The 27854-nt window shown below is 39.8% G+C and overlaps 1 protein-coding gene across 2 annotated transcripts in view; it reads left to right on the top strand.

Moving 5' to 3' along the window:
- LOC113088627 (POU domain, class 2, transcription factor 1-like) overlaps positions 1-27854 on the top strand; it is an 83878-nt gene that overhangs the window by 43167 nt on the left and 12857 nt on the right. For both annotated transcript variants that reach the window (XM_026255820.1, XM_026255798.1), the window contains exons 4-8: positions 3731-3895; positions 15191-15308; positions 15383-15474; positions 17686-17847; positions 17918-18059. In XM_026255820.1, the coding sequence (XP_026111605.1) occupies positions 3731-3895; positions 15191-15308; positions 15383-15474; positions 17686-17847; positions 17918-18059 (679 nt within the window). The remainder of the gene's footprint in view (positions 1-3730; positions 3896-15190; positions 15309-15382; positions 15475-17685; positions 17848-17917; positions 18060-27854) is intronic.

The raw sequence follows: 27854 nt of genomic DNA, 5'->3' as shown, positions 1-27854 counted from the left end.
GCTGCAGAAATGTACTTAGTTCAGGGATAAGTGTAACGTTATATACAGCCATTACAATGAAAGAAATATTATATAGACTTGCCTTTTTATTTTCATTTTTACATATAGATAAATTGAATACAGACCAAAGAAAACCTGTTAGATTTACCCCGCAGCTGAATTATATTTTATGTTTAACCACTAAAGACACATCAGAGCCAGCGGCACATATCAGAAGGTCTATCCCAGGAGAGGCTGCTCTCTGCGGATACATGAGGACTGAGCTCCCGCTGATCGAGTGGAGCTCACCGTCTACGAGATCGGCGAAACACTTTTTTAAATAGGCGCTGTCTTTATAAATAAACAACAGATTTGAGTTTGAAACAACTACATTCTCGCCTGAAATACTTTTAAAATTACATTTCATGACACAATAACAGTAATATTTTGAAAATGTTGATCCGAATAAATGGTGGTTGAACTCAACCAATGCTGCGTGAACTCAACCAATCAGGATGTTTAGCGCCAAAGTCCCGCCCCCGAAAGTTCCGGAACTTTAAAAAAGTACCACCTCGCCAGCAGGGACTTTCTGGGGGGCATTTTTTTACCCGGAACTTTTATTTAGTTCCTGGTTCCTGCGGTGGAAACACACCAAGTACCGGACCAAGTCCCTAGTTCCTGGGTAAAGTTCCTGTGGTGGAAACGCGGCTTTAGTGAACCAGTTGAACCAGTTCACCAGATAGGACTGAATTGTTTGAACTGATTTGCGTCTCCAGTTAGCATTTATCCACAGTTTATTTACTTTTTTAAAGTGAGTTGAAATAAACCAGTATCACAGAGTTATTCATTTACTTAAACAGTACACTGATTGAACTGTTGTGATGAGAGAACTGAAGATGAACACGAGACAAGCAGCTTTCTATGCAGACTCTGAGGGTTGTGCAGCCTGTGCACTGTGACTCCGTGTTGTTTCAAGCTCATCATTCTGCACACAGGATGCGCATAAGCGCTCTGTTGCGCTCTATATTGGCGCCTAGAGTATTATAATATTTTCTGCGAAATCAAAGATTATTCATTGTTTTTCTTGTTCTGTCCTATCTATGATATGTTGCTGCCTTTATTACTGTGCTATAGATTTAAAAGAAACCTCTTTTAGATTTCTATATAAATGTCTATACTTTTTTTTATAATGTATTTTACAACAATACAAAGAGCAATGTGTAACATTTTACCAGATTTTAGACTTATTCTCTTTTATTTGTAAATAAAATATTTCAATACATTTTATACAATTATTGTGCTCCCGTGATTTTTCTAGAATCTATAGTATGTTTTGCTGCTGAATTATCTTCCAACCTAGTTTATAATAATATTTTTGTAATCGTTTATGATTATATATTTTTTCATTTGTTATTTCTAATTAAAATTAAATTGAAATGTGTTTATCTAGCATATTGTGATTAACACAAAAGAGTGATGATCAGGTCAACACAGAGAAGCATAGAAATTCTATATTTAATAAATAAAACTATGCTGATATCGGATTGGATTGGATCGGCAAATACTCAGAATTTTCAGGATCGGAACTGTTCTGAAAAAATGGTATCGTTGCATCCCTAGTATATATAAACATTTACCTGAACTAAATACATTTCTGCTGCTATTATTATGTTTAAATGAAAAACGAAAGGAGGCAGTGGTATTTGATATCCTATTTTGTTTTATTATAAATATACCGTATTTTTCGAACTATGTCACACCTAAGTTTAAGTCGCATCAGTCCACAAATACGTCATGACGGGGAAAAATATATATATAAGTTGCACTGGACTATAAGTTGCATTCATTTAGAACCAAGAACCAAGAGAAAACATTGCGGAAAAAAATGCGGTTATAGACTGTAATGTTTTCTCTTGGTTCATGTTAAATTAATTTTGATAAGTCGCACCTGACTATAAGTCGCAGGACCAGCCAAACTACGAAAAAAAAGTGCAACTTATAGTCCGGAAAATACGGTACAGTGATGAAAATTGCAGTAGTCAATGTGGGCTGATTGATGTTATAAGGTATGCTGCTGTTTGCAGAATTACTGGATTTGCATTGTCGCAGACATCACACTCCCGAGTCAAATGCACAAAGTCTGAACTACCGAGGATGCAAGTCCGAAATTTGCGTACTTCGCAGACCTGTCACCAGTGTATTTGCCTAATCTTCCCGCGACTTTAGACCGCGGTGGAAACACAGAAAGCAACAGGTCTGGGAAGAAAATAATTCCTGGGGAAAAAAGTTCCTGGTACAGTTTTTCCGGGTACAATTGTTCTGGGTAATTTCAGTGGAAACGTGGAAAAAAAGACAAATAAAATGGCCCAAAAGAGAGACAATCTATATGCACACATTGGCTTGAAACCACCAAAAATGGACAGGGGTATAAGGCTTATAAAAAAAAAGAATAATAATAAATAAAAACCGAGAACAATGCTTAAAGGATGCTGTTGACAAAGGTGTACAGTAAAAAGGTGTACAAAAAAAAAAGAAAAAACCCAGAAGTAAATTTTTATAAGCTGTCGACCCCAAAAAAAAACAAGCATTTAAGGACACAAAAGTAGAGCGAAACGTGTCATATTAGTCTGAGAACTATGCTCATTGGAGGGAAACATAATTGTTATCGGTGACAGGAAACATTCCCTATTTGATTATAAACAAATACTTGTAAATATCACAATTTTATCATATAGTTCATATTAATTAGTATATCTCAAAGTGGATGATTGGCCCAAGCTACAGCTTGCTAACATGCATAGCTAATATAAGCTTTCTAATAGCTAATTTGTCCCATCATTTTAGTAATCAACTGCACCCCTGCTTCCTTCTAACTTTCATAAAACTGAGGCTATTTTCTGTCATTATCATTACGTAAGTTATGATATGTCTTAAATGATTGAAGCCATCTAAGCTGTGTTTTGATCTTTGTTAGGTAGATTAAATGATGCTGTTACCTGGTGATTTGATCAAATAGTTGTAGATGTCAGGGTATTTCACGTTTTCAGTGCCACTAAGTTGGATAATTTCTCCAACTAAAGGAAGGTAAGGAAGGTGTCTGGCATTGACATACCAATAAAATGTAGTTTCCTTTCGAGTTCACATAAAGTGGTGAAATAATACTTTGACATGGTTAAAAATAGTGAATGTTTCCTGTCATTGATTACGATTACGTTTCCCTCCAGTGGGCATAGTTTTCAGAGTAATATGACACATTGCTCTCTTCTTTTGTCCTTAAATGCTTGTTTTTTGGGGGGTTGACATCTTATAAAAATGTAGTTCTGTTTTTTTTTTTTTTGTGTACTGTCACACAGCAGCTTCTACAAATTCAGTTTTTTGTTACAAGTCAGAAATGACAAGGAGGCAGCTTCCTGCAATTCAAAATCAATGGAGAGTGTTGGCATGGCCAAAAGTTTCTTGAGGTCAGAAAAGTAGTTAAGATTGTTATTTTTTCACTGCAAAACAACACAAGAAATCATGCAAATATTGCTTCAGGTTTTGAGAAAAGCCACTGCGAAAAGTCAGTCATATAACAAAAAAATGTATTATGAATTTCTTTAGGTACTGTGTTTTACCCTATTTGATTTTTTTGTGTGTTTATAAGTGTTATTAAGCTTAGCTGTCTCTGTGTTTGTTTGAGCAGCTGTCAATCACAGATCCTTTATTTTCTCTCTCTCTCTCTCTCACGCTCTCTCTTTTTCTTTCTGTGCAGTTGAGTTTAACTCCAGCGCAGGTATTGTTGCCGCAAACGCAGGCGCAGCTCCTCGCCGCAGCCGTGCAGCAGTCTGGAAGTCAACAGAGCAGCACCACTGGAGCCAGTATTTCTGCCTCTGCAGCCACGCCCATCACACTGTCCCAACCAATTCAGATTGCGTCTGTAAGTGACATCTCACTGCCCAAATTTAGATTCCAGATTACGGACTCTCCCTCTAACACTGGATGCATCACTTTTGTCTGTCTGTCTCAGATTAAGAATGGCTGCTCATTCACAACTGGTTTAATCCTTAAAAACAAAATTAATAATTTTTCTGAGGCCCATTCTTCGTACATCACTAGTTAGCTGGATTTGATTTTCTGGCAATTTGGCATGATCTTGGATTATTTGGTTCTTCGAAGCTCATCCTGGACTTGCTGTCATAGCAACAGGTCCAGAGCTCAGGAGCAGGTTTATTTCATGTAAACAGGATTAGATTGCATCTTTTTTAAGTGGAACTGATATATAATATGTGATAATTTAAATATGAATTGGAAAATAATATTATAATGTTGTGTTATCTATAAACTTATAGCCACAGCAAGTCAAAGTTCAAAGATTTATTTTTGATAAAATAATGATTTATAATTGAAGTCTTCCATGCATGCTATACCAGTGGTTCTCAACCCGTGGTCCGCGGGCCACATACAGCCCATCACAAATTCAAATGCGGCTCACCATGCTGAACACAATTTTAAACATAACTTTCAGTTTTACTATTCATTTTAGTTCTTACATTAATTAAAAAATGTACTAAACAAATATAAGCTATAATGTTTTTATGTAAAATAAGTTTGTTTTCACACATTATTTTCAGACATGAGCAGACCTGTAGGCTACTCAAATAATTAACATTACGAGTGCTGGACTTTCAGCATCAACTTTCGGTTTGCCCCGCCACTCACTTGACGATGTCCAGCCCGTATTTTTTGCCCCGTTTTCCCAAAACAGCTTATACTACAGTTTCAGCTATTTAAAAAAAGTTAAGTTTTGAATTTAATGGTAAAGTGATTATTTCATTTCGCATTATTTTCCAGATACTGTACATTATTGTTTCTACTGTATGCCCTGCCTTCTGAAACGCGTCGATTTTCACAAGCCACATCTCTCTGAAAAGTGAGGTGTGCTGTTGTTGGCCAACTATCCAGCACGTTGTTATTGGCCAAATGCCTCAAGCGCAAGACAGAAATGTTACGCCTCTTAACATATTGTGAATCCTTGTCTGGCCGGAGTAACGAGACACAAACATAAAACCCATTATAAACATGACATAAACATGATTTCTAGTCGTTTTTTCTTTTGGAAGGCAAAAAACAAGAGTAGTTTCACTTTCTCAATGGAACAACATCACACACCGTGGACTTGAGTGAGCAGAGGCCGGAGGCCTAGAGTGACAACTCCAGGCCTGCAGGCATGAGTGAGCAGAGGCCGAAGGCCTAGAGTGTCAACTCCGGGTCGGACGCAGCTCCATCCATGGTGAAAGCCGATTCGGTGATCCACAGTGCAAAGTTGATGTATTTCCTCAGCGAAAACAGCAAGGATCAGCTCCAGGCATGACAAAGCAGATATCATCTTCTTTAGGAAGGCTTTCACAGTAAAACACACAGCATCTATACGACATGGCGGTGGTGGCAATAACAATGCTGCAACGAGAATAAAAGTTTGCAAACCTTCCCACATACTGACGTAGATATGTGTGGGCATTATAGAATGAGCCATTTCAGGGGGGTAGAGATGCTGTCACGCTGTCTGGTCTCTGTTTCCCTTGGTGTCCACTAGTGGTCTCACTTCCCCATAGGCACGTCCCTTCATCACGGTAATTGCACACCTGTTAATTCCACTCAGGTGTCTTCACTTTCATAGTCTTTATCCTGCCTATTTAAACAGTTCTTGTTCTGTTCTTGTCATGGAGTCCTTACTTTTCGTCACCTAGTTTCCTAGTCCTTGAGTTCCTGTTCTTGTTCCTGTTTGTTTGTTTGTTTGTTTATTTGTTTCTGTTTGGATTATGTTGGTTATGACCCCATGTTGTTTTTGACCCTGATTTGGATTAACCAAAATAAAACCAGACTGCACTTGGATCTTCCGTCTCCTGTGTTACGGTCTCCTGTGTTCTCCATCATGCTAAGATCCAGCGGTGTGGGATTTCGTATACGTTCCCCAGCCACCATAAAGGAGCGGAGGCGGAGACTTTCTAACCTAACCACTCTCCGTCAAAAGGGGAGTAAGGTGGGGGGCTTGGTGCAAATGTTCTGGACAATGGCAGTGGGGATGGGGTATAACGATGAGGCCCTGAAGGACCTTTTCAATGACTGCCTGGATGACCCTTTGCCCGGGTGGGAGATGAAGGGGCTGGAGATACTGGACTTTTGGGGTTTCACCAGGTACCTACAGCATCGATCTCGGTTGTATGACTCAGCCACACCTGTCTTTCTCGGTGAGATGGCCGGTTCTAGACTGGGGTCTACAGACAGTAGGACCGCTGCACCACTGCACAAGATGGCCGCCAGCCTAGCGCCACTAACCAAGATGGCCAACGGCCCAGTGCCACCACCCAAGATGGCCGCTGGCCAAGCGCCACAGCACAAGGTGGCCACCAGCCCAGCGCCACTGCCCAAGATGGCCGCCGGTCCAGCGCCACTGCCCAGGATGGCCGCCGGTCCAGAGTCATGGCACAAGATGGCCGCCGGTCCAGAGTCATGGCACAAGATGGCCGCTTGTCCAGCGCCTCTACATGGGATGACAGCCACAGTTGACCATCCAGAGTCGAGTCAGGTTCCCGTTGACCATCCAGAGTCGAGTCAGGTTCCCGTTGACCATCCAGAGTCGAGTCAGGTTCCCGTTGACCATCCAGAGTCGAGTCAGGTTCCCGTTGACCCTCCAGAGTCAGGTCAAGTCACCGTTGACCCTCCAGAGTCAGGTCCAGTCACCGTTGACCCTCCAGAGTCAGGTCCAGTCACCGTTGACACTCCAGAGTCAGGTCAAGTCACCGTTGACACTCCAGAGTCAGGTCAAGTCACCGTTGACACTCCAGAGTCAGGTCAAGTCACCGTTGACACTCATGAAGCACTACCACAGTTAGACCTCAGGAGGCAAGTCAAGTCACTGGTGATCTTCAAGGACAAAGTCAAGTCACCGGTGTTCTTCATGGGCAAATTCAAGTCACCATTGATCTTCATGTGCAAGGGCAAGTCACCAGTGATCTTCATGGGCAAGGTCAAGTCACCGACTATCTTCATGGGCAAAGGCAAGTCACCATTGATCTTCATGAGCAAATACAAGTCAACATTGATCTTCATGAGCAGAGTCAAGTCACTATTGATCTTCCTGAATCCAGTCTAAACTCTGCGGAACTACCAGAGTTTCTCCACGTCTCTGCTGAACTACTAAAGCCTCTCCATGTCTCTGCTGAACTACCAGAGCCTCTCCACGTCTTGGCCGAACTCTCTGAGCGCTCGACTGATCCCGTCGTGGCCACGGAGGCCACCCTTAACTTGTTCATGTTTTCTGTTTCAGACTTGCCTATCCAGACTTGCTCTCATGTATCATCGATTCCATTGTGGTGGTCTTCTGCGCCGCCCTGGTGGGCTTCTGCCTCGACTGCACGGCTGTGGTGGTCTTCTGCGCCGCCCTGGTGGGCTTCTGTTTCAACCGCACGGATGTGGTGGTCTTCTGCGCCGCCCTGGATGGCTTCTGTCTCGACCGCATGGATGTGGTGGTCTTCTGCGCCGCCCTGGTGGGCTTCTGTCTCGATCGCACGGATGTGGTGGTCTTCTGCGCCGCCCTAGTGGGCTTCTGTCTCGACCGCACGGATGTGGTGGTCCTCTGCGCCGCCCTGGTGGGTTTCTGACTCAACCGCATGGCTCCAGTTCCACCTCGCTCCACCCTGGATTACTGCCCTGTCAGTTCGGCCCTGGGCCACTGAACTTTCTGCCCTTGCTGGACTTTTTTTTTGTTGTTGTTTTGTTTTGTTTTTTGCCCTTTTCTCTCTCTTTCCCTTTTTGGACCTCCCCCTGATCCTCCACCGGTCCACCTCCCTCCTGGGCTCCCTGTTTTTGTTTTGCACTTCTTGTCTCTGTTTCCCCATTTTTATCTGGCCCTCCGCTCCACCTCCCTCCTGGTCACTGTGTTCCTTGGTCTCTTCTTGGTTTCGGGTGGAACATCTGGTAGCTGCTCCGTGGAGGAGGGGGTAATGCCACGCTGTCTGGTCTCTGTTTCCCTGGGTGTCCACTAGTAGTCTCCCTTCCCCATAGGCACCTCACCGCAGGCACTACAATTCCCACAAAGCCTTGTCCCTTCTTCACAGTAAATGCACACCTGTTAATTGCACTCAGATGTCTTCACTTTCACAGTCTTTATCCTGCCTATTTAAACTGTTCTGTTTCTGTTCTTGTCACAGAGTCCTAACTTTCCGTCACCTAGTTTCCTCGCGTTTCCTAGTCCTTGAGTTCCTGTTCCTGTTTGTTTGTTTGTTTGTTTCTGTTTGGATTATGTTGGTTACGTCCCCGGCTTGTTTTAGACCCTGATTTGGATTACCCTTAATAAAACCACACTGCACTTGGATCTTCCATCTCCTGTGTTCCCGTACGTGACTGATGCGTGGATGGGCTATTATTTAGTTCGAAACCGCATCACAAAACTTATCATCCATCCGCCATCCATCCGCACCAGCGTTTTTGACCAATTTTCAAAACCACACCCACCCGCCATCCGCTGATTGGGCGATGCAAAACGCTGCTGATGACAGCCGCGAGACTAGAAAGCTCTCAGAATATCAGCAGTGAACTCCGTCTCCGATCAGCACACAGGGACAAAAATAAATAAATAGCCTAAATTAAACGCAAAGTATTGTACTATATTTTCATTGTAGCCTAATAGAAAACGCATTTTGGCACATCATTTCAACATTGCTGCTATTTAGCCTTCTACTAAATGCCTATTTCACAAATTTTTTTAGCAAATAGAAAGAAAGCTCGAATAAAATAACAAGTCATTTACATTATAGGCTAATAATGTTCACATTTGTAGTTGTCCATAACAACCCCAAAAACTTACCTGCTTGCCTTTTCATCTAATAGGCACAGTTTTGCGACTATTTTTATTTAATTTATTTTTTGCTGTAAATGTTATTGAGCTTGTAGAAATCTGAAAAAAAAAAAAAATTCTGCGCCACAGATGAACCTTTATTGATATCTCTATATTTTATATGCCAAAAGAAACAACAGGCAGTAAAAAAATATAAAAATAAATATCTTAATGTAGGCATAGGCTATAGTCGCATGTTTTGGCAAACGTCATAAAAACGTCATATCGTAACTAATAGGGGTGTGCCGGTTTCAGAATTGGTGATGACGGTTATGACGTGAGTCAAATGTTACGGTTCATAACATAACCGTCGGGGGGGGGGGGGGAGTGGTATGCTAGTGGATCTGTCGTAGAGTCAGTTGGTTGTTCTTGGAGATAGCGGGTTAACTCCGTGTCAGCGCGCGCTCTGATCGGTAAAGGGGCAGAGATTTCAGACCTCCGTTTATTAAGGAGATGTGTCACAAAACTCATCATCAGCGCCACAGTTTTTTGAGCAAATTTCAAAGCCGCACCCGTCTGTTCTAGAAAGGATGCAGCAAAGATATTTAATGCTAATGTATGAGGCATAGGCCTACGCTGAGTTTCATTTACGATGAGATGCGCTCTAGTTCACAGTGCAGTGCAAGTGAACGCGGCGTGCTGGTGCTTCCATGTCACAGTTATCATTGTCTGCTATATTTGCTTTTTATTTATTAAAATACATGCAATTGGTTGATGAAACATTTATTAAAATTAAGATAAAATTGTACAAAACGAAATTCGTTTTTAAGAAAGGTTTTCTACAAAGCAAAATTTAATGAAGTGGTAAATATGTCTGACGATTTACAAAACTTCATTAAGTGGTAAAAACCATGTTTCCCGATATATTGCGGATCTTATGATCCTATCTAAAAAATGAAAATAATTTTTGATAAAAAATGTTTGTAAAAAATATTTTAATGACTCGGTTTTGCCGGTTATAGAGTTCTGACGACGGTGTTCAACTATAACCGCCGGTCTCACGGTTATATACTAACCGTCACACCCCTAGTAACTAAGCCTTATAGGCTCAGTCACCCCCAGAAACTTAAATTAGAAAAATAAATATGCTATCCCTCTTTGAGTCTGACCAGGCTAAATTGCCTTTATGACAAGTCTGTGACCAAATAGCATGGACTTAGGATCATCCCCACAAACTTGAAGCATCAATGAAATACTATGCCATCACAGTTGCGACAAAGAAATTCTGGCAAAATAGCCTTAAGCCTCGGAACGTAAAAGTGAGGCCAAATAACTAACGCACAAAATGTCTAGGATAGAATAGGCTAAACCGATATGAACGTAAAATTATCAGCTGACCGAACTCAAAAGTTTGTTAAACATGGGCTATGTGTAGCCTAGATAACATAGGCTAATTGGTTTAATAAGCCTTACCTTATGTCTAGTTTGAATTTTTCTTGGCATTATGCAGGAATAAAATAGCATCTACAGTGTCAGGATTCAGACGAGATTACCTGGCCTCTATAATGCGCCCTGCTGCACTGAATGAGCGCCCGCTCGCAGCACTTGTTGCTGGAATGCATAGAATTCTCTTGGCAAGGTGCTGTAGTGAGAATGACTGGCCTTGTTTCTCCCAAAATGAAAATAGATTTTCCTCTGCTGATCTGTCTATACGGAAGTTTGTAGAGGAATACTTCTGTACTTCTTCCAGAATTATAGTATCCGATTCCTCCTCCCATTCTTTGAAGTCAGTCCTAGGCTTTTTTTTTCTTTGGTGCACCATCAGCTATGCCTACAAAAGACAGATCAAATGTTACATTAATAATTGATCCACGTTGGTATACACAGCCTAATATTTTACACTTAAATATTACAAAAATAGCCTACACAATCGAGATTGAACCTAAATTGGTTAATGAAACTTGGATTACAATTAAGATACAAGTAAAACAAAACAAAATTCGCTTTAAAGAAAGGCTTTGTGCTTTCTGTTTGAGGTCTCTGTGAGAGTTTGAAAGTCTTTTAGTGCCGCTTTCAGAGTCACATAACATTGTTTTTTCCTCATTAATGCAAACACGAAAAATAAATGACAAAAGACGTTTTAAAAATGACAAAACGGATAGGTGTGAAAAAAATGAAAAAAAAAGGATAGGTTTATAGCGTTTTGGGGGGAAACACATCTAGTATTGTACACATCTATAATAAACACATCTATAATAGTAAAAAATATTATTAATATTAATTAAATTTTTAAAGCATATAAAATTAACAGTGAATTCTCCGAGCGAGCTGTGCTGTGGTAAACATGGAACTTTTCCTTGACATAAAACGATAAATAATCAAACCTCAGTTCCATTGCTTGACAGAATTCCCTGAAGCCTGGCCCATCCACGACACTGATCGGTCTAATGTCCTTACAAATGAATGAAATTAATTTATCCGTTATGGCCTCTTGTCGTGTTGCAGACACAGAGCTTGTGGTAGGCGATGCAAAGTAACATTATGTGTCAAGACGTTACTGTTTAGCTGGAGTTCCACACATTATGCCATGCTCATTTGGGTGCATATTTTTTAGATGTGACCTCATGTTGCTTGTGGTCGAATGGTATGCTAACTGTATCTTAAATAGCTTGCATACAACTTTATCTTGTGGGTCAATAATTTTACCTCGCTTTCTCTGCTTCCATGAAGACGCTTTAACTTTCAGCAGTGATGCTGTGCCAGACTGTGCGACTCCTGTGACCTGTCCCTCACGCACGCTGATGTTCGCAAAGCAGACAGCCACGCCTCTACTACCACGGGCGTTTTTTTTTTCACATTTTTTTTTATTCGCATATTAATTTTCACCTTCGAAATTATTTTTTTTAACTATTTTAAACTATATTCGTTGACAGCCCTGGTCAGCAGCGAGTGTTTGAAATAATTTGATCTGATCCGATGTGGATTATAATCACCATAAAAGAAAGAAATATTTATAAGCGATGCAAAAGACTATGCACGCTAAGTATTAAAGTTGCTATAGTAAACATGGTAAACTGTGACCGCTTGAAGAAATCAGACGTCAGCTTCTTATTCTCTATCACAATCATGTAGTAATATATTTTATCTTTCATAAGTCTCGTCTCGAGAGTTTAGCTCCACGTAGCCTTTGTCATAAAAATATAATAGTGTTTTTTTTTTTCGGGAGCTTTTATAAAAAATAGAGATATTATTAGTTTCTTATTAGTTTTCTGTTAACTTCTCTTTTTGGGGAAATGATGGGGTACGCAAGACGTTTGCTTTGTACCTCAACATACTCATTTGTTTGCTCTTGGATGCTTAGGGGTATGTCTGAAGTGCTTTTGTAATCACCGTGATAGAATCTCAGCATCAGCATGCACAGCTGCCACCTCCTTTTTTGCTTGTAATGCTTCCAGTGTACCCTCCAATGTTGCTTTCTCTGCTTTCTAATCTTTTTTTTTTTTTTTTTTTCATGGCCAGCTCTCTTTGTAATTGATGCACATGCTCGTGCCGCTTCAGCCACAGCACTTGCTTCTGCATTACTGGTCGAAGATCTTGAAGAGGTTCCCCTAGAACTGACTGACAAAGCATTACCAGATTTGTTGGGTTTATCCTCCACTCTTAAACTCTTAAAGATCTGTAAAGTTGCAAAGACTAAAGTCTCAAATCCAAAGAGATATTCTTTATAAAAGTTAAATTACGGCCTCCTAAAATGGTTCATTCTAACATGGCCCCACATGTGTATGTCACGATGTGTGAAGATTTGCTTAACACTGCCCAAGTTCACACAAAGAAAGAAGGTTTAACTTTTATTCTTATTTTTATTCTCGCTGCCGCCATGTTGTGGAGACACCGTCAAGTCACTTTTATTGTCACATCACCACTGCACATGTGCCTTGGTGAGTGAAATTCTTGGGAGCATGCTCCGGAAATTGCAGAAACAATTAACATGTAGTCATACAGACTTCATCAGTTGAAAATGTGCAATATTGCACACATAGACAGACATACTTTGTATGACTACTTTGTATGGCCTTCCAAAAGAGGAAACAACTAGAAATCAGTGGTTAAGTTGTATTAACAACAATGTTTCAGAACAGTTCAACCCAAACATTCAGATGTGTTCTGTGCATTTAATGGAGGATGACTGTTTCCTGAACCACAAAGGCTGTTTCTACAAAGTTGGACAATTCCAACTTTGTAGGGACAGTCTGTCACTTCTGACTCACAGCCTGCAAGTATGTTTTTTATATTTAAAAATAATTTGCCAATGATGATTCATATGTTAGTTTTGAGCAGTGTAGAGTGTCCCCACTGGATTCAATAAATGCCTCCTTTGTGATGGTTTGTATTAGTTTTGTCTCGTCTTGTGATGTCTAGATCACTAACGAATCGTTCTGTTTAACTTGATGATCTTAGTGTATCGGTCAGACCAGTTCACCAAATTCGAAATGAATAGTTTGTACTTCTAACAGTACATCGACTGAACTGCTAAAAGAGAACCAATGATGGGATGTGCACGAGCAGAGCAGATTGACTGAGTCCAATCAGAGCACACCTCGCTTTTTTAGAACAATGAGCTTTTCGATGCATTTCATAAAGACAAGGCATAGAGGAGAAACAATAGTGTACATTATAAGGAAAATTGTGTTTTTTTTTAAACCTTTAACCACGTAAACACATTGCATTAAACCAAATACACAAAATATTATTTTTAGCAACATCATATGACCCCTTTAACCTTTCCGAAGTTTGACAGGAAGTTAAAATCAATCCATTGTAAAGTAGAGAAATTAAACCTTCAACTCCAACATTTATTGCAGCTTTGATGAATAGACCAAAGTGAAAAAAATACAGTTATCTAATTAGTCTTATGACTAAACTTGTTTGAATAACACAAATTATGATATACAGGTTACAAGAATGCAGTTAATTGTACAAACATTTGCAAAAACAAAAAGAACATGATTTTTTAAATTCTCTAAATTATTGTAGGTCCTCTATGCCCCGCCTATCTCAAACGTGTCGTTTTTAACAAAGCCCCTCATTCCAATAAGCGCAGTCTGCTCTGATTGGCCAGCTGACCCATTGCATTGTGATTTGCCGAACCCCACAAGCACAGGTCGGAAATATAAAGCCGCTTACAATTATCGTGAGCTTTGACTTTCTAAGTAAATATAAAGACAGTTAATAATGTCATTAGTTTAACCATCAGTTCAAGCCTGAAAGGGCAACATAGTCGCGTGACAGACACTGTGGTGATGCAGTACACAAGCCACGGTTAAGACAACTGAGGTGCTATGATTTCTGACAGGCTGTGATATAACCCTGTTCCCCTCTCTCACACACACACACACACACACACACACAAACACACACACACACACATGATGCATTGCTCTACACTGCACAAAACTCCGTATTTGAACAGTCAGTACACTTAAACTGTTACAAAAACACACTTACAGTCACGGAATCAGAAGTGGCAGATCATCATAGCAAAGTCGGAACTGGCAAATTAAAAAAAAAAAAAAAAAAAAACTTTTTTTTTTTTTTTTTATAAATAGCCTTTGTGCTCAGCCAGCCTTGTACTCTCTTAAGTTCATAAAACTGTCTGCCATAAAATGTGTAACACTTTCAAACAACTGGGTTGTGCTGTTCTGTTGTAAACAAATCTTAACCAATGATTCCTCTTTGCATCAACTTCCAGAAGGCCAAATAAAGTGCTTTTGCACAGAAACACACAGCGTCTCCCTGACATGGCTGCATCATCTAACACTATGGGTGTTCCTGAAATCACGCCGCCTTTCTTAGCATTACGCAAATATTTCTATATCGTGACGTAGACATGGGGACGTGTTTGAATGTGTTTTAACCCAGTCTGGATCAGCCTTCTCTTTTAGATCAAATAAATCCTTTTGTGGGAGACTTTGAGCTTTGTAACTCTGTAGATCATATACATACACAAATAGCTACATAACGCACTAAAAAAAGGAAAAACAGAAATCACATCATATGACCCCTTTAAGATAACATGCTATGCTAATAAATGACAAAATCTTATCTACTTTACACATTAATATAAAAATATATATATCACCCAAAACAAATAGAAAAACAAACTGTTGCTCTTCAAAACTCTTTAAAGCAAGGATTGAGGACTACCCAAAAAAAGCACCCCATCTAAAAAAAAATACATCAGCCATGTGTTCAGCTGTTGACTTCCTGCTTTACACATTCTCCGCAGGTTCCCAAAGTGTCCACCGCTAGATGGCAGTTCCACAACAATATTAACAGTAAATACTGTGAAACTGTTCTGTGCCCTGTGTAAATCTCTGTATTTCTGTCATCCTGCAGCAGCTGCAGCCTCAGGGTTTGAACCTGCAGCAGTTTGTGTTGGTTCAGCCAGGCCACTCCATCAGTCCTCAGATTCAGCCGCAGTTCATCATATCACCTTCACCTCAGGGTCAGACCGGTAAGAGTGTTTCCACCATGTTGTGATGCTGCTGTTCCTCATCAGCAATTCTAACTTGTCTGTGTCTGTCTTAGGTCTCCTGCAAGCTCAAAATCTCCTGACTCAACTACCTCAAAGTCAAGCTAACCTCCTCCCAACTCAGACCAGCATCACCCTCACCACACAGGTCCCAACACTGATCAAACCTCAGCCATATTCTGTTCACACTGTCACTTTACTAGAGCGGGGCAAGTTAACACATTATCGCGTTAACGCATTAAGTGATTAACAGGAACAATTATTTTATTGTGCATTAATGCAGTTTTGTATTATTATGAAAGACTGTTGCTAACTGGCTCTGAATTCACATACAGACAAACCACAAGTCACAGGAAGGGAGGCTTGTTGATCAGTACTGGCTTGAGAGGGGTTTCATCAGGCATCTCACATGAATGCTCCCAATAAAATTATTTTGGATAAAGCATTAACATTAAAAAACACTGTCCACTGTTATTTTTAACAAAAATAATGCAATGTGCTCATAATCATGACTAGCATAAGTGGGAAATAGGAAGTTACAGTGGAGTACATTGTTTTGTTAACTTTGTGGTGATTGGGACATTGGGATACGGCCCTCTAACAGGTTCTGCGCTCTGGTGCAGTTAGCGCTCGCGTTCACACTCATATCTATATATAACTAAACTTTGCTCTGGCCCACCTCCTCCAACTGAGCAATGGACGGCTAAACAAGCTGCGCCTGCACATGGCATGGAGCAATCACACTAATCAAACCAGACTTTGGGGGTCAAGCACTCTGGCTCAAAACGCCTAGTGTGAGTGTACACCCTTATTCTCCCGCATCCCGCTTACGTGAGTTTCTACCCACCCACACTCGCCCATCAAGTGTTAGGTTGCGATGGGTCCCACAGTCGTGCAGGTCTGGCAATGGCAAATAGCTTGTTTTAATTTAATTTGATTGCATTAATGTTATAAGTTGAGACTTACAACAAATATTTTAATTGCTACAATATAAAAAGGAATGCTGTTGTAAAAAAGCACCTTATTTGGTTAAAGTGTTTGCAAACCAAATGTTATTGCACTTTTGTTCATAAAGCAGTACTTGTAAAAGAAAAAAAATGCACAATACACTACTTTTGAATACATTATTGAATTTTGTGCATAATCATGATAATCATGTGATTTTAATCAAGATTTAAAAAAATATATTGTTGCCTCGTACTACAGGAGTTATTATTTATATATATATATATATATATATATATATATATATATATATATATATATATATATATATATATATAATATACAGTACAGACCAAAAGTTTGGACACACCTTCTCATTCAAAGAGTTTTCTTTATTTTCATGACTATGAAAATTGTAGAGTCACACTGAAGGCATCAAGGGCTATTTGACCAAGAAGGAGAGTGATGGGGTGCTGCGCCAGATGACCTGGCCTCCACAGTCACCGGACCTGAATATATATATATATATATATATATATACACACACACACATTACATTTACATTACATTTAATCATTTAGCAGACTCTTTTATCCAAAGCGACTTACAAATGAGAACAATAGAAGCAGTCAGGTCAACAAGAGAACAACAGCAGCATACAAGTGCCATGACAAGTCTCAGTTAGTCTACTACCGAACGCATAGCCAAGGTGTTTTTGTTTTTAAATATGAAAGACAAGAAAAGGAAAAGTGCTAGTATTAGTTGGTTAAGTGCTCGCAAAAAATATGAGTCTTTTTGATGTTTTAGTAAAGACTCAGCTGTACGAATTGAGATTGGGAGATCATTCCACCAGCTCGGCTCGAGAGTGATTTTGAACTTCTTTGGCCAGTTTCAGTTGATTTATGAATTCAATTGATTAGACATTACCATTAAAGCGGAATCCAGAAAAAGGAAAAAACACAGTTTGGTAAAAAATAAAATGCATTTCATAGGGCCCTACAAATTTACCTGTTTTCAAAATTTTGTAATTTTAATGATTTTAATTAATTAAACATGCTTTTTGATTACTATAACTTAATTCAATCCCACAGAGTGCAGAAAAATTAAAGCAGAATTTGTGTATAAATTAATTATTAGCATGGAATTTGGAAAACATAAAAACAATTTCATAGGGAACAAAAAATGTGGTCTTTGTTAAACTTTAAAAAAATATATTGTTATTGTAAAAGTTTAATGATTTCAATTAATTAGACATACTTTTTGATTGCTTAAATGTTATTTAATCCCATTAAAATGAGATATGAGAAATAAAAATGAAATAAAATAATTAATTCCCTTCTCTGATGTTCTTCTACTGATGTGGTCCATGTTAATTGAGATTATCTGTATTAATGCAGTTGATCTGATTTCACAGGCGGCCACACCAACAAGAAAAATTGCCGCCATGCCGGCTCCAGCGGTGGCCACTCCAAAGCACATGGATGCACCGTGTGTAGAGGAGGCCAGTGACCTCGAGGAGCTTGAACAGTTTGCAAAGACTTTCAAACAAAGGCGCATCAAGCTGGGCTTCACTCAGGTGAGCTGTGTCATCGGTGTTCATAATTGAGTGGTCATTTGTAACACTGACGTATAATTCTGTGTCTCAGGGTGACGTGGGGTTGGCGATGGGGAAACTCTATGGAAATGACTTCAGCCAGACCACAATTTCCAGATTTGAGGCCTTGAACCTGAGCTTCAAGAACATGTGCAAACTCAAACCTCTGCTAGAGAAATGGCTCAGCGATGCAGGTGAGACACTCAAGAATGAAACCAGCCTCTGCCGTATGAGTTTCTTAAGATTGAGACGTTTAGCAGAATGCTAAATTACCATAAAATGAGGCAGTGATCAAATAGTCTTTATTCATTCATATATATCTAGAGCTGTAAGATATGTATTGTGTATGATAGGGATGTAAATTTTCTATCTTTTTCCATGATTGATCGTTGTTTAAATTAACGATCAATTAAGCGATTAATGGTTAACCTTAATACTTGCGTGTACTTTACAAGCATTCACATATAGACGGAAAAGATCCTCTTCACATGAGCAAAAACATCCTTGGCTTAACAGTAGATTGGATCGTTATACTAAGGTCTATTTAAACTGACCAAGGTTACCCTTTATATCAGCGGTTCTCAACTCAGTCCTCGCGCCCCACTGCTCTGCACATTTTGATCGAACAGCTGAGGCAAAAACAAAAATCCCTTTGGAGTAAGATATAATCCGCAAAAGCACTCACAATTAAAAACAGAAGATTTATCATGCAGATAAGAGCAATACATCAATCAAACCTGTAAAGGGTCTACTTTTTGGTATACAGACATAATAACAAAACTTAAAGATAACAAACAAGATGTGCTGTCTGCAGCCTTGGTCTGCGGTGATCTTCATTTACAAACAGATCATTAAAATGAACTGTAAATGAAATGTGTAAACATATCTGGCAGTAAAGCTCATTCTGATACTGATAATATACCATTCAAAAGCTTGATGTAAATAATATAAATGTAACAAATAAATGTAAATGTAACAAATGTAACAAACAATGCTGTTCTTTCAATTTATCCCCCAAAAACCTGGAAAAATATTCTCAGCTCATTTCAACATTAATAATAATAATAATAATAATAATAATACAAGAAATTAAGGGTCTGTCATTTTTATGGTAAGTTTATTTTAACATATAGAGACAAAATACCAAACAAATCCAGAAGAACTCATTATATAAAGGTTAGAAATGTATTTGCATTTCAGTGAGTGAAATAAGTTTTTGATCCCCTTGCAGAAACCCTTGTTGGCAAGCACAGAGGTAAAATGTTTTTTGTAGTTGGTCACCAGCGAGCGGCAACCTCCCAATCTCTCTCGTGAAGCCAACAAGGAAGTGACTAAAACTGCAATTCCTCGATTGGCCGCTTAAGGCTAGCTGCATAAGGGAGTCAATCCCATATGTTAAAATGCCCAACTTTACAGCAGAAAAAAACATGTTTACAGCCTGGTTCAAATTTTTTTTTGATTTTTAGCTAATTTTGCCCTTCATGACAGCTGTGAGGGGGGTGAATTTAATTTTATAACTCATCTGTTTAAATTATTTTAAGCCTTAAAGTTCTGAATAATTAAGGGTGTGGCCACTTTTTGACTTTTCCGGGAGAGTCGCACGGTGACGGGCTGCCAAGATGCCGATGGCCCGCTCTGCACACTTTAACCTTCAAAAACGCTCTTCAGGAGTCACGGACACTACGTCCATGTTTTTATACAGTCTATGGTCACCAGGTTTAAACACATCCTAGGACGGATTTTTATCCAATCCTCTTTACAGATCATCTCTAAATCCTTAAGGTTTCTTGGCTGTCATTTGGCATCGTGATGTTTTAGCTCCCTCCATAGATTTTCTATTGGATTGAGGTCTTGAGACTGGCTAGGCACTCTATGACTTTAATGTACTTCTTCTCGAGCCACTCCTTTTGTTGCCTTGGTGGTAAGTTTTGGGTCATTGGAGCACTCGTTAGCTTGTCATTAGCGTTTTCTTTTCTCCTCTCCTCTCCTCTCTCACGCTGCAGTTTTCCACAAGTTCATCAAACAACCGCAGTAAGAATATTTCATCAAGCACGGTGAGTAATGGCTTCTCCTACAATTGTTATTTGCACCTCTTGCCACATGTACAGTTTATCTATCTCTGTCGCTGATGAGGGATTCACATGTGATAAATGCAGGGAAACAGTTAGGCTGACAGAGAAGATTTCAGAATTAGAGACACGCATCCAAACTTTAATTGAGGACAGTAAGAATGTTAGGGCTCTAGATATGGCTTTGGATGCGTCTAGCTCAGGGATTCCTGTACATTGTCCGGTTCCAGCAGAGCCCCTGCAGCAGGGCAACTGGGTGACGGTCAGGCAGCGTAGTCGTGGGTCAAAACACCGCTCTTCTGTTCCGATCAAAACATTAAACAGGTTCTCCCCACTCAGTGATGCACCCACTGAGAAACCTGATGAAAGTGCTCTAGTTATTGGTGATTCTATTGTACGGAACGTGAATATAGAGACACCAGCCACCATAGTCAAATGTTTACCGGGAGCCAGAGCGCCTGACATCTTGGCAAATTTAAAAGTGCTGGCTAATGATAAACGTAAATACAGTAAGATTGTTATTCATGCCGGCGCTAATGATGTTCGACTTCGCCAGTCGGAGATCACTAAAAATAACTTTAAAGAGGTGTGTGAACTTGCAAGCACGATGTCAGACACTGTAATATGCTCTGGTCCCCTCCCTGCTTACCGTGGTGACGAGATGCATAGCAGATTGTCATCACTCAATGGCTGGATGTCTAAGTGGTGCCCACAGAATAACATAGATTTCATAGACAATTGGACGAGCTTTTGGGGCAGACCTGACCTGTTTAAAAGAGATGGTCTTCATCCCTCCTGGGGTGGCGCCACTCTTCTGTCTAGAAATATGGCAAATAGTCTTAGTGTTTATACTTGACTAACTGGGGCCCAGGTCAGGAAGCAGACAGACTGGCTAAACCGACCGTCTGCTAGCTGCCTCCCGTCACAGAGGTCAGTTAATTCTCAGCACATAGAGACTCTTTCACCTAGATATCACACTATAGAGACTGTGTCTGTTCCACGAACTAGAAAATACAAAAAACGTCCAAACCAAGTTAAGGTTAACAATTTAATTGAGGTTCAACAAATAAAAAACAAATGCAATATGGATAAACAAATGATAAAGATTGGCTTACTGAATATCAGATCCATTTCTACGAAAACACTTTTTGTAAATAATATGATAACTGATCATAATATAGATGTGCTCTGCTTGACAGAAACCTGGCTAAAACCTGATGATTACATTATTTTAAATGAGTCCACCCCCCAAGATTATTGTTATAAACACGAGCCGCGTCTAAAAGGCAAAGGGGGAGGAGTTGCTTCAATTTATAACGACGTTTTCAGGATTTCTCAGAGGGCAGGCTTCAAGTATAACTCGTTTGAAGTAATGGTGCTTCATATAACATTATCCAGAGAAACCAATGTTAATGATAAATCCCCTGTTATGTTTGTACTGGCTACTGTATACAGGCCACCAGGGCACCATACAGACTTTATTAAAGAGTTTGGTGATTTTACATCCGAGTTAGTTCTGGCTGCAGATAAAGTCTTAATAGTTGGTGATTTTAATATCCATGTCGATAATGAAAAAGATGCATTGGGATCAGCATTTATAGACATTCTGAACTCTATTGGTGTCAGACAACACGTTTCAGGACCTACTCATTGTCGAAATCATACTCTAGATTTAATACTGTCACATGGAATTGATGTTGATAGTGTTGAAATTATTCAGCCAAGCGATGATATCTCAGATCATTATTTAGTTCTGTGTAAACTTCATATAGCCAAAATTGTAAATTCTACTTCTTGTTACAAGTATCGAAGAACCATCACTTCTACCACAAAAGACTGCTTTTTAAGTTATCTTCCTGATGTATCCGAATTCCTTAGCATATCCAAAACCTCAGAACAACTTGATGATGTAACAGAAACTATGGACTCTCTCTTTTCTAGCACTTTAAATACAGTTGCTCCTTTACGCTTAAGAAAGGTTAAGGAAAACAGTTTGACACCATGGTATAATGAGCATACTCGCACCCTAAAGAGAGCAGCCCGAAAAATGGAGCGCAGCTGGAGGAAAACAAAACTAGAGGTATTTCGTATTGCTTGGCGGGAAAGTAGCATATCCTACAGAAAAGCATTAAAAACTGCTAGATCTGATTACTTTTCTTCTCTTTTAGAAGAAAACAAACATAACCCCAGGTATTTTTTCAATACAGTGGCTAAATTAACGAAAAATAAAGCCTCAACAAGTGTTGACATTTCCCAACACCACAGCAGTAATGACTTTATGAACTACTTTACTTCTAAAATCGATACTATTAGAGATAAAATTGCAACCATTCAGCCGTCAGCTACAGTTTCGCATCAGACAGTGCACTATAGACCCCCTGAGGAACAGTTCCACTCATTCTCTACTATAGGAGAGGAAGAATTGTATAAACTTGTTAAATCATCTAAACTTACAACATGTATGTTAGACCCTATACCATCTAAGCTCTTAAAAGAGGTGCTTCCAGAAGTCATAGGTCCTCTTCTGACTATTATTAATTCCTCATTGTCATTAGGATATGTCCCCAAAACCTTCAAACTGGCTGTTATTAAGCCTCTCATAAAAAAGCCACAACTTGACCCCAGAGAACTATTTAATTATAGACCAATCTCGAATCTCCCTTTTCTGTCCAAGATACTAGAAAAGGTGGTATCCTCACAATTATATTCCTTCTTAGAGAAAAATGGTATATGTGAGGATTTCCAGTCAGGATTTAGACCGTATCATAGTACTGAGACTGCTCTCCTTAAAGTTACAAATGATCTGCTCTTATCATCTGATCGTGGGTGTATCTCTCTATTAGTTTTATTGGATCTTAGTGCTGCGTTTGACACAATTGACCACAACATTCTTTTGCATAGACTTGAACACTTTGTTGGCATCAGTGGAAGTGCATTAGCATGGTTTAAATCGTACTTATATGACCGCCATCAGTTCGTAGCAGTGAATGAAGATGTATCATATCGATCACAAGTGCAGTATGGAGTACCTCAAGGCTCAGTTCTAGGGCCGCTACTCTTCACGCTTTATATGTTACCCTTGGGAGATATCATCAGGAAACATGGTGTTAGCTTTCACTGTTATGCTGATGATACGCAGCTCTATATTTCCTCGCAGCCCGGTGAAACACACCAATTTGAAAAACTAATGGAATGCATAGTCGATATAAAAAATTGGATGACGAGTAATTTCTTACTGCTAAATTCAGAAAAAACAGAGGTGTTAATCATAGGGCCTAAAAACTCTACTTGTAATAACCTAGAACACTGTCTAAGACTTGATGGTTGCTCTGTCAATTCTTCGTCATCAGTCAGGAACCTAGGTGTGCTACTTGATCGCAATCTTTCCTTAGAAAGCCAAGTTTCTAGCATTTGTAAAACTGCATTTTTCCATCTCAAAAATATATCTAAATTACGGCCTATGCTCTCAATGTCAAATGCAGAAATGTTAATCCATGCATTTATGACTTCAAGGTTAGACTATTGTAATGCTTTATTGGGTGGTTGTTCTGCACGCTTGGTAAACAAACTACAGCTAGTCCAAAATGCAGCAGCAAGAGTTCTTACTAGAACCAGGAAGTATGACCATATTAGCCCGGTCCTGTCCACACTGCACTGGCTCCCTATCAAACATCGTATAGATTTTAAAATATTGCTTATTACTTATAAAGCCCTGAATGGTTTAGCACCTCAGTATTTGAATGAGCTCCTTTTACATTATACTCCTCTACGTCAGCTACGTTCTCAAAACTCAGGCAATTTGATAATACCTAGAATATCAAAATCAACTGCGGGCGGCAGATCCTTTTCCTATTTGGCGCCTAAACTCTGGAATAACCTACCTAACATTGTTCGGGAGGCAGACACACTCTTGCAGTTTAAATCTAGATTAAAGACCCATCTCTTTAACCTGGCATACACATAACATACTAATATGCTTTTAATATCCAAATCCGTTAAAGGATTTTTAGGCTGCATTAATTAGGTAAACTGGAACCGGAACACTTCACATAACACCGTACTTTCTACATCATTAGAAGAATGGCATCTACGCTAATATTTGTCTGTTTCTCTCTTGTTCCGAGGTCACGGTGGCCACCAGATCCAGTCTGTGTCCAGATCAGAGGGTCACTGCAGTCACCCGGATCCAGTACGTATCCAGACCAGATGGTGGATCAGCACCTAGAAAGGACCTCTACTGCCCTGAAAGACAGCGGAGACCAGGACAACTAGAGCCCCAGATACAGATGCCCTGTAAAGACCTTGTCTCAGAGGAGCACCAGGACAAGACCACAGGAAACAGATGATTCTTCTGCACAATCTGACTTTGCTGCAGCCTGGAATTGAACTACTGGTTTCGTCTGGTCAGAGGAGAACTGGCCCCCCAACTGAGCCTGGTTTCTCCCAAGGTTTTTTTTTCTCCATTCTGTCACCGATGGAGTTTCGGTTCCTTGCCGCTGTCGCCTCTGGCTTGCTTAGTTGGGGTCACTTCATCTACAGCGATATCGTTGACTTGATTGCAAATTAAAACAGACACTATTTCAACTGAACAGAGATTACATAACTGAATTCAATGATGAACTGCCTTTAACTATCATTTTGCATTATTGAGACACTGTTTTTCCAAATGAATGTTGTTCAGTGCTTTGGCGCAATGTATTTTGTTTAAAGCACTATATAAATAAAGGTGATTGATTGATTGATTGAATGATTTACAGAAATGAATTACAGAACACAGAATTACAGAACACAGGTAATGGTTCATATGCTAGCTGTTTAAGCTGGAGATGACATGGGGAGAAAAAACTTTGTCTGGATGTTCAAGTGCCCAGAGATCTGTAGCGTCTGCCTGAAGGGAGAAGTGCAAACAGGTTGTGTCCAGGGTGAGAGGGGTCTTTGATGATGTTACCTGCCCGTTTCTTCACTCTGGAGTTGTACACGTCCTGAAGACTGGGCAGGTGCACACCAATGATCTTTTCTGCTGTCCTAAAAGTCCTTTGCATTCTTCATAAATCTGATTTGCTGGCTGACCAAAACCAGACAGTTATAGAAGAGCACAGAACAGACTCCGTAATAGCTGAGTAAAACAGTGTTATCTGTGTCTGTGGCAGGTTGGCAACTTTTTCAGCTGACGAAGGAAGTACAGCCTCTACTGGGCCTTTTTCACAATGGAGTCAATGTGAATGTCCCACTTCAGGTCCTGAAAGATGGTTGTGACCAGGAACCTGAATGACTCCACTGCAGCCACTGTGCTGTCCATACTGGTGAGTGGGGGAGAGCAGGGGAGTTTCTCCTGAAGTCCACTATCATCTCCACAGTTTTGAGCTTTTTCAGCTCCAGGTTGTTGTGACTGCACCAGACAATCAGCTGCTCAACCTCTCATCTGTAAGCAGACTTGTCTCCATCTTGGATGAGAACGATGACTGTGGTGTCATCTGCAAATTTCGGGACCTTGACAGAGGGGTCTTTAGAGGTGCAGTCATTTGTGTAAAGGGAGAAGAGCAGTGAGGAGAGAACGCACTCCTGAGGAGCTCCGGTGCTGATGGTGCAGGTGTTGGATGTGATTTTTTTTCCCAGCCTCACTAGCTGCTGCCTGTCTGTCAGAAAGCTGGTTTGTCCAGATGTTGGAGGATCTAGTGCAATCCCATATTGACTGCATCATCCACAGACCTGTTTGCTCTGTAAGCATTTTCAGCAAGAGTCCAGTAATGTCCTTCAAGTAGGCCAACACCAGTCTCTCAAATGACTTCATGACCACAGATGTTAAGGCAACAGGTCTGTAGTCCGTAAGTTCTGTGATTTTTGGTTTCTTGGGTACAAGGATGATGGTTGAGTGTTTGAAGCAGGAGGGGACTTCACACAGCTCCAGGGATCTGTTGATGATCAATGTGAAGATTTAGGAAGGATATATTACAAATTATTCAGAGTTTGGAATGTGTGACGAGTTTGGCGGGGCCGTGGGAATGGAACGAGGTCGGTGGAGTGATTGGGAAATGAGCGACACCTGCTCCACTCGCAGGTCTCGCGTCCCACGGAGGAGATTGGAAGGATATAAAAGAGGAGCGACGACGGTGAGGGACGAGAGAGGACAAGGCCTGAGTTTTATTTTGTGTTCCCCAAAACGTTCGCTAAGTAGTTCTTAACCCATTCCTTAACCTCTCTCTTAACCTTATGGCACGATTCCCGACACATTTGTACTCTAAGTATATCTTCTGTAAGTCACACTTTCGTAAGGTTGGTCTGGACCATTCGTAAGCTCTTTCTTAGCTTTGTTTGAGCTCAAGACGCTAGTCACCGCCACTGTGCAGCTGTCTTTAGAACCATCAGCACAGCGCAGTACAAGTCAAACTATTGTATGTTGAGCCTCAACAATCTTTTTATGTTATTGACATTTTAAGACTAATAATAAAATATGTTCGCAATGGATACAGGCCTATTTATGAAGTTGACTTTATTTGGTATCAGAACTAATATGGTGGTAATTAGCCTAGGTTATTTCGTAATGTCATTAAAGCAAATTGGCAATCATTTTTGATAATACAAATCTTGCAAACAGTTTAGCTCTAAATGGATAATCTATCTATAAATGGGTAAGCATGGTGTTGTCCAATAAACGACAAACTATCGATCCAACATGTCCTTGTATTGAATCAAAGACGGCGCCAGCCGCGAAGCCATTTCAGTTTTTTTTTTTGCAAAACTTAAACCCTTTTGACATTTTGCCCGACGTGGCTATATATAAAAAAAAAAAAAAAATCCTTCCCGAGACAACTCGAGACAATTATGGAGCTGCTGGACCTTCTCAGATCTGCGCTTGCCAGGCTAACGCGCCGGAATTTTGCTTTTTTATAACGTCGGACGAATGAGGCAGTGTGTTAAGAAGCTTCCTAAGGGACACTTCAGGGAACTCACTTAGGAACATAAACAACTTTGGTAAGATATATCTTTCGAGTCTTCTTAGCGCGCTAAGAGTTATTCAAATTATCGGGGAACCGGGTCCAGAGCTTGTGAGCGGAGAGCGCATTTCTCCATATTTTACGCTCATTCCGTGGGGTCTAGCTCAACCCTGAATGGCCTGCTGGTTCGAAAATATGCAAGGAGACATTTAATTGTTTAGTAATAAACTGGTGTTTTCTGTGTCACTGCAAACATCTTTGTCCACTTCACTTCAGCTTCTCTTCTAGTCTTCTCGATGCTTCTTTTGAACTTTTTAACTAGTACTTTTGTACTTGTAGATAAGTAGAAATCTGCATAAATGCTGAAAATATTGGAATTCTACAGGACCCTTTTGTCAACACACCTTACTCAATAGCACATTGCCTAACCAGTCCTAAGTCCGTTTTTTATTTTATGTAAAGTTTTAGTAATTTTGTGATTTTATTTTATTTTTATTTTTATTTTCGTTTTTGATTTTACGTTTATTTTAAACTAAATTTAAACTAAAATAAGAGATGTTGCGGTGACAAATAGCAGACTTTTTTAAAATTTGTATCTGTTAACATTTCTTTTATTTCAAGTAATATATTTTTTTTATGGATTGAGTTTTAAAGTATAATAATCCTGCTCATAATATTTTTTATGAACATGTAAACGCACAGTGTAAATGTGTTCAACACACCTCTGAGCTGCATTAAACAGTCAGTGTAAATGCATCTAAATGCTGGTCCAGCATTTAAATCTCTTCTATGTCGCTTTTGCAGAGCAAAGACTGATAATAATTTAATTTGATTGCTAAATTGGTAATTTCATCTAACTTGAGACTGTGACATAGAAGATCATGCATACATCTAATAAGGTTAAAAATGCTAATGCACAAGCCATGGGGTTTAATTTGGTTTTGTTGGTGCATGTTTTATGACTCTCAAAGCTGTGATTCCCATC

This window comes from Carassius auratus, chromosome 1 (assembly GCF_003368295.1).
Source record: "Carassius auratus strain Wakin chromosome 1, ASM336829v1, whole genome shotgun sequence".
NCBI classification, from domain to species: domain Eukaryota; kingdom Metazoa; phylum Chordata; class Actinopteri; order Cypriniformes; family Cyprinidae; genus Carassius; species Carassius auratus.
This window is presented reverse-complemented; position numbering and strand designations above follow the sequence as displayed.